This window comes from Gobius niger (assembly GCF_951799975.1).
Source record: "Gobius niger genome assembly, chromosome: 20".
Classification (NCBI taxonomy): Eukaryota; Metazoa; Chordata; class Actinopteri; order Gobiiformes; family Gobiidae; genus Gobius; species Gobius niger.
This window is the reverse complement of record NC_136871.1, coordinates 20,975,464-20,988,946: the sequence shown is the minus strand read 5'-3', so window position 1 is coordinate 20,988,946 and position 13,483 is coordinate 20,975,464. Positions and strand designations below refer to the sequence as shown.

The following is a 13,483-nucleotide window of genomic DNA, read 5'->3' as shown; positions in this document are numbered from 1 at the left end:
AGAGAGGGATATTGTACATCCAGTTACACAATGTATTTTTTTTCACTCAAACCTGGCTGTAAATACTGCTTAAGTAGCGCTAGCCCACAGCTAGCTTTGCCCAATAGCCTGTTAGCTTCTTCCTCCTGATTTCATTACTGTGCATTGGAGCCTCAAACTCGGAGGCAGGAAAGTTGCAATTGTGGTTTTCTGGCCAGAGACACCAGGTGGAGATGAAAGACCCCCAATCATCCCATTAACACTTGTATTACCCCAGAGGGACTACTAAAAGGATTTATTAAGGTAAACAAGCTACTTAAAGTACTTCATTAAAACATGTTTTTGCGTTAATTTCTGTGAAGACCATCTTCAGACTAAGTGTTAAAATGGAACATTCGAGCTGTCAGATATAATGTTCACATTGTTCGCGGTGGCACACAGGACCTGTCTTTGACTATAGTGTTGTGCCCATTAATGGTATTGAGTGACGAGGCCACAGATACAGATGTGAAATATTTGCTTGGCACTGTAATTTGCAGACATCATCAGAGAAAGGGGAACAGACCAGGGCTCCATTACTGAGTTCATGTGGATGTTATGAGCCTGAGGACAAATATAGAGGTGGAGCAGTTGTTTCTGTCTGCTACATGCCACTGAATACACTCTGCATGACTCACATCTCCAATAGATACATGAGTAATAGTGTGCTGCTAAATCCAGAGATATGAGAGTTTTTTTTTGTTTTTTTGTGATGTCCATGTTCTATTTTTCCATGTGAGATTTGATCCAATTTATATGGAGATGACTGTGGCATGTTTTATTCCATTCTGCCTCATTACAGTCATTGCATGTCACATGTAAATAGCGTTTTGTCAGTGGTAAATTGACCCAGATGTCCTATTTCTCATTTGTGAGATGGTTATGTGTGGTGTTGAGATGAGGACAGCAACTGGAATGGTATGTATAATATGGTAACAACAAGAAGGTACTCTCCGCGTAATGTTAATACTCACTAAAACTTGCAACATCATATTTATTTGGGTATAATAGTTGACAACAGATTTGAAGTCTATGTAAAGCCTATGTATTTGTAGTTTCACTGCTTTACTACCTTCTTGTTAAAGTCTGAGCTCTTTAGACGAGAAGTTGTGCATTAAAACAATGTGACCTAGTTTCAGGCAACTTGACGTCGATGAACTTAGATCGGAGGAATGGGAATGAGAAATGCATAATGCTGAATTTAAGATATTTAGAGCTGCAGTACGTGAGCCGGAGGTCACTTGGCTGCTTTATGTTGACAGCAAAAAAAAACAAAAAAGATGTCATGGAGGCGGGAGCACCTGAGGTTTGTCTGTTATGTAGCAGTTCTCAGGGTTGGCTGGAGCTTTTGGGAATCCTTGCTCACGTGCGTTGTAGCTTTTGGTAATAGAATAACCACAGATTTCTGCACACTGGCTAAAGTGTGGGCTCTTGCTTTCTTTTTAATCAACTTCATTGATTTGAATATGTTTATAAGAAAAGTAATAGTTAATTCATTTATGTGATGGCAGACAGCGGGATGATACAGGCCAGTGAAAGTAAAAGTGTTTTAATGGTAATAAACACCCAGCTGAGCCACGAGTGAAGCTTTCAAAGTTGGTAGAAATGCTTGTTCTTAATACCTGGTGATGGAATAATATTCGGAATTGACTTTTCCTCTTGTGACACTTTTGTATTAAAGTGTGTCGTGTCCAGCCCTACACTTACCTTTAATACGCACTTCATTTGAATGACCACTTCATTTTTAGATTATTCTGACCCAACCTACAAAATGTGTACGAAAACATTACCATAGTTTTGAACTGCTGAAAAACGTAATGACACATGTGTACCAGCGTTTTTAAAGGGTTTGTATATCAAGTAATATATCCATCAAATGAGAATCTTGTTTATGTAACTGACAGGCCATTTTCCTTTCTCACCTTGAGTCTCTTCTAAAGAGGGGTATGGTACAAAAGGAACCATGTCTTTTGTCCTGCGCAGACACCTGTAGTCAAAGGAAGGTCAATCGCAGTGAACCAGCGAGTGGTCCTCGGTAGATCGTGTCTGCCTTCTTTGATAGACTGCTCTGCCCATTGATTTACTGTCTTTGGATTTCAGTTTTGCATTGTGCTGTTTTTCCTTTCATGGATAGAACATAGAGCCAGCATCATTACTATTGCGCTGGTGTTTGTCAGAGGACCTTCACAATAACTCTGCTCTCAGGATTAGTAATCATTCCAATGGCCAAAGTGGCTGTAGTATTGTTTTTTGTCCTTGGTACGAAAGAGCTGAGAGTCACTGTTCCAGGCGTGCTCTCAGTCATATGCACAATTTGAGACTGACTGGATCAATTCAGAGTCTTTTCTCCTCTTTACCTTTTTGCCTTTTTGCTGAAGCTCACACAGTCACCATAAAGAAAAGCAGCACTTCATTTTCATTATTAAAGACTGTTTATTTCGTACATCTCTTGTTTGAAACAGGTGCAGAGAAGGCATTGAGGCCAAACGTAGAACAAGAAAAATCTCTCGTACACTGTATACTTGCAACACCAGTGTTCCTTTATTTAATGCAACGTTTCGGCCAGTGGCCTTCGCGATTTGGACCCGAAGTAACACCTTTTTGAGTGACAGTACAGGACAGAGGCAGTTGTGGTGAACAGGTCTGAGCTCATTCTACACATTTAGACATTGCTGAAACATGTAGGGGAAGGAAAATACTTTTTTAAACTCCGCATAGTCCCTTTAATGCTGCAAAAACGTAGAGCACTTACATCATGATGTGCGTCATTGAAATTGGCAGCTACTGGATATTCTCTGTCATTTCTGCATATTGAGCTATTTGTTTTAATTTTCTTATGTTTTTTCCCACATATGCTAAACCACAAGGGCAACGCAATAAATAGACCACATGTGTGGGTGTGCATGTCTTTACATTGCGAATCGGTATTTTTTTTTTACCACTGTGGGGACTGTGGGAAGAAAGAAGTTATATAGCAGTCACAATGACTTCACTGCAGTGCTGTACAGTGCTTCAGCAGAACCACTGAAATCGCAAACAATCTTTATTGGTTCCTGCCTAACCATCGTCATCTAGTGGTTATTGTTCAAGGCATTGTCCTTTTCCAACAGCTGAAGCTTAAATGTCAAGACACACCTTGGCAATCAGGATGCTTTATAAAAGACAAATGGTATTTTGTACAGATTTGCACATTGTGCTCCTGAGCAAGTGTGTGATTACTATTCATCATCACTCACGATGTCCAGTTAAAGCTTGGATAAGCAACCAGAATAATGGTAAATAATGGGGTTCACGTGAAAGCACTGACTTTTACACTGATTTTATATAGCAACATGCGCGCACATGCCACGTGACTTCCAAGTGGATCCTAAGTCGGTGCTTGTGTATCCTGTCTGAGGTCTTGTCTAAACAAATGAAAAGTTCAAGGAAACATCAGTGACAGTGAGATGCTGATCCGAAGTGACTCACTACGTGTTAAAAACATTACGTTAAAGGTACATTCATGACTGCAGGAAACGTCTGTGTTTTTTGAAGTATGACTTTTTTTTAGGATTTTAACGGCTAGTATTAAAAAAAACAATGGCACAATAATTTAACGTCTAAGAAGTATTTATTCTAAAGACAGGCCGATTATTTTTTGAGCAGGCTCGTTTAAAATATTGTAGCTGTTTTCATTTTGAATAAGTGTTAGCCATTAGCTTCAAGACAAAACACTTGGTGACACGATGTTTTTAACATGATGCTAGTGACTGTCCACCAGTAACTCACTGTCTGCCATGCAATCTTGAGCTATTTACTTTTTACCTCAAAATAACAGAGACTTTTTCACAAACGCCAACTTCGGATCCACTCGGAATTTGCATCAGTCAGATGTCATTGTTGTTGTGATGCCTGGTGAAAGTCTTTGTGTCCAAATATGCAGTTGAAGGCTTTGTCTCGGCATATAGTTTCTTTTTCGAACTCAACACGGTTTCTCACTGTACTGTGCCAAATAGTTTATCTAAACCCTAGAATAAACTCAAATATTAAATCTGTTATAGAGTTGTAATTGAACAGACTGAGCATTTGCATTAGCTCAGAGTGTGGAAGTAGGTCAGTGTTTGTGGATATCTGATGGAGAGAGTTCTCTTCTTTCTTCCCACTGGGTTTTCCTCTTTATTTCACAGTCTTGTGTTTCTCCCTGTCCTCCCAGATTATGGCCCGTTCATGAATGCACGGGGGTGTGTGAGGTGCTGAGACTGCAGACGTCCTGTATCACAGCATCATGGAGCCTCCCTCTTTTCTGCCCATGTGTCCTATTATATATATATATATATAACAGTCTGCAAAGATCATGTTGGACGTGTCCTGTCTTGTCTTCATGTTCTGTGCTGAATACTGCGACGGAAAGTGCAGTTCGTTGACTCAGTTAATACCACTTTACAATAATAACAATAATGACAAGCTTCTGAAAGTGAGCCACTATTCACCCAGTGCTCACACTTTCAGCATATTCAGCCTGGGGTAAACTTTTGGAAGCATCACCACCGATCTGCTCTGACCACCAGCAATCACTCACTCGATCACGCTCTCACTCACACACCACATTCACACATAGACAATGAGTGAAATGTCTTGCCCAAGGGCATAACGGCAGCATACACAAGTTCAGAGGTCAAAGACTTTGATTGATGTACTGTACATCCAAGGTAGTCAGACTTATTTTTGGTAGAGATCCACCATTTGCTTTCACTGCCGTAAGGTGTTGTCGCAATAGGCCAATTCAATATTCAGTTTGACAATGTTTGACAATGTTTCATCGTTGTCTGTCTCTCGTCGTTGATTGGTTGGTTACTCCTTATGCTTCCTGGAAAGTGCACAAATGGTTTAATTGCATCCCGTCTCACAATACGCCGGAAACTAGCTTCTAAAGCAACCAATGAAAGTCCTGCACTTCACAATATTTGTGCATAGTTTTGCGAGGAACAGAAGGGCTTCTCGTATGGACGCTTGAGAAATAAGACATATGAGGAAGAATAAGAAAAGAGGAAGAGAATTGCCTCATATTGTGAGAACTGTGCAGTCCACATGCAGCAGAGTGTGTCTATTGTAGAGAGCAGGCGGTGGTAATAGGGTCCCTCCCTTCCTCCTGTTCCCACTGAGCAGCTGTCTGTGCAGGGGAGGAGGGCGTGTGTTGCCAGCCCATCAAAAGGAGAAGGAAATGAAATAATATTCTCACATTACAGAACATGCTCTTACATTGAGGTGTAAACTGTGACGATCTGTCTTCAGTTTAATATTGTGTTTTCTGTGACCGAGTGAAGAGCCTCGACAGTCTTCAGTCGCGCCTGTGTGTGCACTTGTAGTTGAATGATGACTCAGTTCAGGATGGTTAGGAATGCTTCGCTGGATGGTCCTTTCTCCAGTAAGCCTTTTCTCAAGAGGCGATGCCACAGTGACGTGAGTACTTCAATTGCTTGCTGCTTTCCAAAATTAACTAAAGTAAATCCCCACAGTAAATGCAGTTATTCCAATGCAATGTGAAGTGTCAGCACAACACACACTTTGTTAATGCCTTGTTTTAGTAATCCCCATATGACACACTAACTTTTTCAGTATTTCAATTCATCTCATTTGTAATGCCGTCTTTTAATGTCAATATTGATCCCTCTAATCCCTCTGAAAACTATAGGTGTGCTCTTTTACAAGGATTTTGCACCTGCTGTTGTTAGTTTTATTGCAGACGCACATCAGCGTCTCACTGCACATACACGTGTGTTTCATCATGTGACAGTGTGTGTATGTGCAGTCAGCATTTATGATTTTATAGCTCATAAACCTAGTTCCTCTACAGGAACTGTGTCCATTATTGCTTTATTGAAGTTCTACTGTATGTAGTTTCCCAGTCCCCAACTTTATTTTACTTTTTAACTAGTTTTCTATTTGAAGATTGTTTTATGCTGGAAATTGAGAAAAGATTTGAACCAAAATATATACTTTTTATTTCATTGTAAAAACTAAGTAGGCAGCCATACAAAACAAGCAATGTTCATTGTATGAATTGTGATGCCTGTACTTGCCTGGGACAAAGGATGGAAAATAGTCTTGGCTACAGTCCTGCCTATTGCTGTTGCAATTAACACTGACTTGTCTTTTTTTAGATTGTCCCTTTGAAATGACACAATCAATATAAACAGTGGTACAATAGAACTGCCTCTAAATCATGGAAATGTGTTTTTTCATTTTGTCTCTAGAGAATAATCGGGTTGCAATTACAAATCCCCATATGTGACCTGTGCCACGCTCCTGTTAGGTGGAAACATCATGTTGGCAGCTCAGTCCTCTTGTGTTACATGGTCACAGAGGCTGATTACACTATCATCCCCCACTCTTTCATCTTAGGTTTTAGGCTACACTTTCACTTGATTTTAAACAAACAGGTTATTTTTGTCATTTCATCTCCAGAATCAGAATAGGTTTTATTGCCATTGTCAGTGAACAGGTTCAGAACTGTCTACGGCCAACATGAAACAAAAAACTTGGTAGAGATAAATTGTAAACTATAAAACTATAAGGGCATGCATGAAAATCTTGCAGTTTTAGCATTTTAGCATTTTAGCATTTCTCATGATCTGTTTCACAGGATGAAATAGAAAGGAGTCACAAATGTAGATCTTATGGCTAAACTAATTGTTGCTCACTGTATCTACTCGATGATAAATGAGCTGTGGCAACAGGCACCATGGAGCTGTGGCAGAACCCCACGAGGGCGTCATGTTTTCAGTGTGTTTGTCCTGATCAGTGAGTGAAGTGATTCTCCTGGTGCTCAGTGCAGCCTCAGTGCAGCTGGAGTCGAATAAGGAAACTGGTGTCAGAGGCTGCACAAATGTTGTCAAGACCAACTGACTCATCATGGTTTAGGTCGATAATTAAACACAATTCATTCTTGGGTCCCACAGAGCTCGGACCTGTTTGCCATGATCGAGAGGATGCAGGTATTGTAAGATGTCTCTCAAATGCTTCGTCTGGAGTGGTTCTCAAACTGTGGTGCCAGTACCATTCATAGGGCAATTAATTAACTGTCTGATTATGAATATAGATTCATAAAAAAACACTTTTTTTTTGCTTTAGATGGAAAAATGTACAAAAGTTTGAGATCCACTACCATAAATCTTTCTTTCACAATTCTCAGTCTTTAATATCAGTAAATCCAATAATATTCAGGCTTTACTACTCCAGCTGTCTTTGACGCTCCAGCTCCTCTCATATGCGCTCCCGCCTGCCTCTCTCTCTCTGCTGTTTGTGTGCTGGTGTGTATGGATGCGGTGATTGTGGTTGCCTCGGGGCAGCTCAGATGAGTCTGGACCTCTTTAGTGTGTTCAAACACACCAGTGCCTTTGGCCTTCGCCTCCGGGAAGTCGCCCCAGTCATCAGATGTGTGAAAGGTTTTGCTTTTTTCAGTAATTCCAGGGACTGTGATGTTGAAATCAGTCATTTTGTCCAGATAAAGCTGTAACGTTTGTACAGTAGTTATTATTTTAAAATATGTAGTGTTGGAAACTGTTAATTTCTGTTGATATATGGCATACTTTGGCGACACAGAGTATTAGTCTATGCACCCAAAGGTCAAGTGTATTCTGTTGTTGTGTCCTCGGGCAAGGCACTTAGCCCACCTTTCCTCCTGTGTCTCTGTGCACCAATGTATGAGTGGGTGTGTTCTTCCTTGATGTAAGAAGCACTTTGATCATCCATCATAGGAAAACTCTTTAGTAACCCTAACCCTGTTTATTATTAAAAAATCCATTTTTAGCATTCCTAAAGTGTAATCTTTTGCAATTCATGATTTATTTTGATTGATCATGGTATAACTTCCCAGGTAAATATGTACGAAAGTAGGGCTGCATTAAATTTGCAATGGTTGCAATTATTAAATTGCAGAGGCTGCGGATATTTCGGAAACACAACACTTTTGGAACACAATATCTTGTTAAACCTGTAAAGATCTATACACACATGTTCTAAAATGCATGATTCCTATTTTAATTAGCCATCAATAAATCAGTCTCTCCTCAAATGTTAATGTTTCTGGACAGAAAGGTTTTGTTTATCCACTTTACTACTATACGTATAGGTTCATTTGACTGTCCCAGACTTTAACATCTCTAATCCTTGTATCTGACTAAGATAACATAACAGCAAGGACAGGTTGCGCCCCTTACTGACTGTCTCCTTCTCCAGGACAGCGACCCAGGTGTGGGATATGGTTTGCACTCCATCGTCCCGGTTCATCGATGCAGAAGCACATTTCCAGATCTTGATGGTTTCTCTGATCCAACAGTGGTTCTTTACTTACGCTTCTGAGGAAGACTCCAGAAAGTAGTTGAAGCTCGTGAAGCACGAAAACAAAACCTTCCTGACTGTGAACCACTGCAAACTGAATATTGATTTGTAAAGCATGCACATATAGTTTGGCAAAATTAGTCAGAAAGGCACGATTAACCCTCAGGCATCTCCAGGACCGTGCTGCCGTCAGTTACAGTAATATGTCACTGAGGTGCGCGAAACACTCTAGGCACCTATTAGTAATTTGTTGCTTTGAAACACAGCTGGAAGATAAATATCCTATTTCAATCTGCTTATCTCTCTGACTCTGCAGTGCCCTGTCTGTTACTTCCTCTTCTATGTTATGCAAACATGAGTTATTGTCCCAGAGAATTGCTGTGCCGTCACAGCGCACAAGAAACCTAAGCCAATGAAATTATTCAGTCTCTATCTGTCTTTGCACATGTGAGGATGTATTCACTGCACCTCGCCATCTGTGTAACCGTCTTCTTTTTGCCTCTCCACAGGGTTTCAGAATGGATGAGCAAAGATGTCCGCTTCCTCCTCCCCTCAAAGTAAGTCACAAGCCCTCACATCTCACATACCTCGTTTTGAAGCCTGCCCTTATCTGTAGCTGGACAGACTTTAGGATGCTCGTGGGAAAGGCTTGACGCCGTCAAGTGAAATACTGAAAAACACCGGTGATACAAGAACAAAGATTCACGTTTATTTTGTTTTCAGTGTAAGCGTTTAGATTGTTCAAATGTTGCATGAATCCGGTCCCAAAGTTAGTGTGAGAGTTGTTATCATCTGCCTGTCAATATTCATGTCGTAATCTTACTAAAAGGTCGAAGTGGAGGAATGTGCAGTGGCAAGCAGAGTGGTGGGCTCCCCTACCTTTGAGCAAGTATACTGAGGATTGCTTTGACCTGTGCAGCAGCATACATTTGTTTGGTAAAATAGTGACTGTAGAATTCCAATAATGGAAATGACAGTATCTGTCTGTATGGCAGCTTTAAAGTTTAGGCTTTATCCACCTAAGGCACATACATAGCTGGTAGAATTTGTAGTGACTTCATAGAGACTGTCAAACTCACACATTGCATCCCATCAATCTGAATAGAGATACATATTTGAACAAAAAACGGAATAAACAGAAATACTTAAGGGCGTAAGTGAATGTGGGTACCTGCCTGCTGTGGCTTCAAAATATCTCACTCTATTAAGGAGAACATCTGATATCACTGTTTAAAAAAAAAAAAAAAAATTCACAGCTATTTTTGGGTGAATTCAGTAAAATACAACATTACATTCCTAAATGCACCATTGCTGCTTCATGAAATATATTTTCACAAAGCATTCCTTTTATTTGCCGTATTTTTGCTCTACCTTGTCCTCTTTCGCTCACACACTTTGTTGCATTCACTGTGTAACTGTATTCTGTTGTGTTTTATAAAAACAATAGGCTGATCAGTCCAACTAGTCCTCACCAAAGCCAAAGTGTAGGATCTGGAAATAGAATCTGGAAATTGGTCCTTTCCAGTAACAGTCTTTGCAAACTCATATTTCATATTTCATCCTCCTGCAGACAGAAGAGGACTACATCCCCTACCCGAGTGTTCACGAGGTACATGCTGAATGTCCAAGCTTACCCCCATCTGTTTTTAAACTGTACTGCACATGTCTGATATTCTGTGTTATGTGTGTCAGGTGCTCGGGCGCAGGAGTCCCTTCCCGCTCATACTGCTGCCCCAGTTTGGAGGTTACTGGATTGAGGGCACCAATCATGAGCCTAAAGACCCCCCAGAAGCAGAGCAGCCCCCCTGTCCCGCCTCTCACGTCAAACTGGAGACCAACAGCCTGGCAAAAATCTATAGGAAGAATTTCCTGGGAAAGGTCTGCCACTAACACGTGACAACATTAAAAGAGAAACATTAATAGATTCACCCCTGCAGACTGGGGACACCACAAGAACTGCACTTTTGAAAAACCTTTTTAAAAATCTGACACAAATCATCTGGCCAAGACAATTTGCCTCAACTTGACTAAAAGTGATTTGTTTGGCCATATTAATCTGAAATTCTTAATCAGGACTGTAGGAACCGATGACGTAATAACGGCCGATAACATAATAATGCAATAATTATTGGCTGGTTATTACATTATTGGGCTGACAAGGTGAACATTGTTCACAAATGTAATAAATTCATAGCCTGGCTAACACCAGACTAAAATCACAAGTGATATTTAGTCTGGGGACCACCAATTCATTTTATCGTAGGAGAGGTGTGGTTTATGATCGTCCATAGTCGTTTATTGGGCGATACGAATGTCTATCATGCGTCTGCACGAGGCCACAGCCAATCGTATCATCGTATCCGATGACGTATGACGTACCCGCTGTAAACTTTTGACCTAAACTATTGAGAACAAGGTCTAAAGCTTGATCGAAAAATACCATTGCGTCTGCGGCTGTCATGTTGGATTCGTAAATAAACTTTTTCTTTTTTAATCCGTAAATAATCTACAAGCTTCCGTATATCGAATAGCTCGTCATCATCTTGCCGTCCCTCCTCGCTCTGTGATTGGTTCCCAAATCCATGCGAAAATTTGGGCCATGGTCCCCAGGCTGCTGTGCAGTTCCAAATGATTCGAGCGCACACAGCAGTCTGGCGTTAGCCAGGTTAATAAATTCAGGCAATAATGTAATAATACATCAATCTGACTTTATATAAAACACATTAAACATAGTTCAAGTTTTTTAGATGATTTGTTATTTTATGGCTTTTTCATCAGCTTTTGTCATTTGCTGTTTTTTACGGTTTTATTTTTTCACTTGTCGCATCTCACATGCCTTTTCCTGCGATGGTAGCCCAGAGTGTAAAGCACCAACCACTCGCTTCCACATGCACCACATTCATACAGGGTGAAGTGCCTTGCCCAAAGACACAGCGACATCATGTACTTGTTGGAGCAAGGATTTGAACCAGCAACTTTTCGGTTATGTTCAATATGTTTTTAAATGAATTAAAATTGATATATTATTACATTATTGGCTGAATGTATAACATTTCTGAACAATTTTCACCTTGTCAGTTCAATAATGTAATAACAAGCCAATAACGTTATAATTATTACATTTTCGGCTTATTACATTAATGGCCGTTATTACGTTATTGGTTGGACAAAGGTTTTTCTTGCTTCCACCCACTAATACAACTTTTCCACTGTCACTGCGCACACGGAACGTTACACCTCTACCCTTTTATTGTTCCCTCTCTACTTGGTGCTTGTGTCACGTGTCAGACCAGGGTCAGTCAGTACTCATTTTGGAAGCACCTTACCCCTTGAGCTAAAGTCAGTACTTTTATACAGTGCGTTTATATGTAGAGTCTCAGCCGACTATGCTAAATATTCTACTCCATTCTGTTTTTCCAGTAAAACCTGTCACACCCATGGTCCACGTCAGGGTCTCCCTCTGTGTTTAAGCTAAAATCCACCTAAAACAGCGTCCAAGTAGCGCTAGTGGCTAAAGGCTATCGTTATAAGATAATATGCTACAATGTGCTATGGCTCTTTGTTGATTCTGAGTCCAAATCCTTGACCAGTAAGTCCGAGTCCCATGGTTTCTATCCCCCCCAGTAGAATCTCCCAGGTTTACATGGGTTTGGGCAATCCTACTCTAGTCAGACCCTTTGTCCATGTAACCACACTGAAAGGCTGTCGTGTTGACTGTTATGTATTTTGTAAATTTACACATTTCTTGCCTTTAACACATCACATATCTTAATGAACAGTTTCCTTTTGATGGAAGCAGTCGTTTCTGTTCTCATCTTGCAGCGGATGTAATCTTTTTATGATCGGCTTTGTCTGCTCATCTGCCTGCAGGAGCACTTTAATTACTACACCTTGGACGCCGCTCTGGGCCACTTGGTCTTTTCCATGAAGTATGATGTCATTGGGGATCAAGAGCATCTGCGCCTCATGCTTCGGTACACGACTTTCTATTTCCTTTATCTTGAGCCTATTTGCTTCCTGTTTGTGCTTATCTGGCTCCTGAAGCTGGAATTCAATGATGTGTTGCCAGTTCAATTTGTAACAACAGGCTCTGGTACGTCTCACATGCCACTGATACCCTTTCTCATAAACGCTATCTTCAATTAAAGGTCTGCAGCTGATAGAATCTGAGCTGCAGATCGCAGTACAGGCGGAGATTGGGCATGGATGTTATTCCAACAGAAAATGCTTAGTCATGGTCTGAGTCAGCATGTTTCCCTGTGACTCGACTTTGTATGTGTAAACAGCACTAATCTTCGGGCATAATGTAAGTGAAGAGAATAGATTATTTTGAGGCCCTGTGCAACGCATACATAACCACTAGGATGCTGAGTTTGAGGTGGTTCCAATAATGAACTCAGTTATGCTCAAATGTTTTGTTATTAGCTTGATTCCACAGCACAGTTCACAGACTTTTCCTCCTCCCTTTGCAACACCTGGCACCATTAAGTACAAGGCTTACATACTGTAGGTGCAGGGCAGTTTGCACAAGGAATCGATATTCACAAGCGTCACCAACGGGCCAAAGGTCGGCTACATATTTGGTTGGACAAAAATCACGCAGCGATGGAACATGTATTTCTATGATTTGTTTTTAGAAGCAGAGAGATAAACTTTTTGTGCTTGATCTTTAAAGCTTACAGACTGGCTTTGTAGTTGTATAGTCTGATTAATGTTAAGTGTAGTACATGGGGGCATTTATTGCGTGGTTCCTCTGCCTCATCATTGGGCTTGAGCAAGGTCTCAAAATATATAACCGTTTTTACCGGGTGAACTGGTTGTATAACAGCTCTTGGGATGGATTTCTAAAAGTACTTTTTCACGCTCTGAACAAATATTGACCTAAAATATTGCAGTGCTCTTACCAGTAGAAGTGCTACTCATTTGCGTTTCACAAACCTCCCACCACTATCGCCCAAAAAAGATCTCTCTTTCATTTCACACCTGTCTACTTACCAATCCCCCACCATACCGTGAATAATTTGAGCCTCACCAGTCTCCTCTTCACTCTTTAAAGCTGCAAACTCTCTTTATCTAAGCTGCACTGATGCGGATGAGGATGAGACTCTTTGTGTGTGCCCACCACGCTATTCACAGAGAGATGTTT

General features: G+C 40.7%; 1 protein-coding gene across 7 annotated transcripts in view; it reads left to right on the top strand.

The window, feature by feature from the left end:
* The window catches only part of LOC306979928 (rap1 GTPase-activating protein 1-like), a 95,827-nt gene that overhangs the window by 67,568 nt on the left and 14,776 nt on the right, over positions 1 to 13,483 (top strand). For all 7 annotated transcript variants that reach the window (XM_079579103.1, XM_079579101.1, XM_079579098.1 and 4 more), the window contains 4 exons: positions 8,847 to 8,894; positions 9,908 to 9,946; positions 10,030 to 10,215; positions 12,208 to 12,311. In XM_079579103.1, the coding sequence (XP_079435229.1) occupies positions 8,856 to 8,894; positions 9,908 to 9,946; positions 10,030 to 10,215; positions 12,208 to 12,311 (368 nt within the window). In that variant the 5' untranslated portion in view covers positions 8,847 to 8,855. The remainder of the gene's footprint in view (positions 1 to 8,846; positions 8,895 to 9,907; positions 9,947 to 10,029; positions 10,216 to 12,207; positions 12,312 to 13,483) is intronic.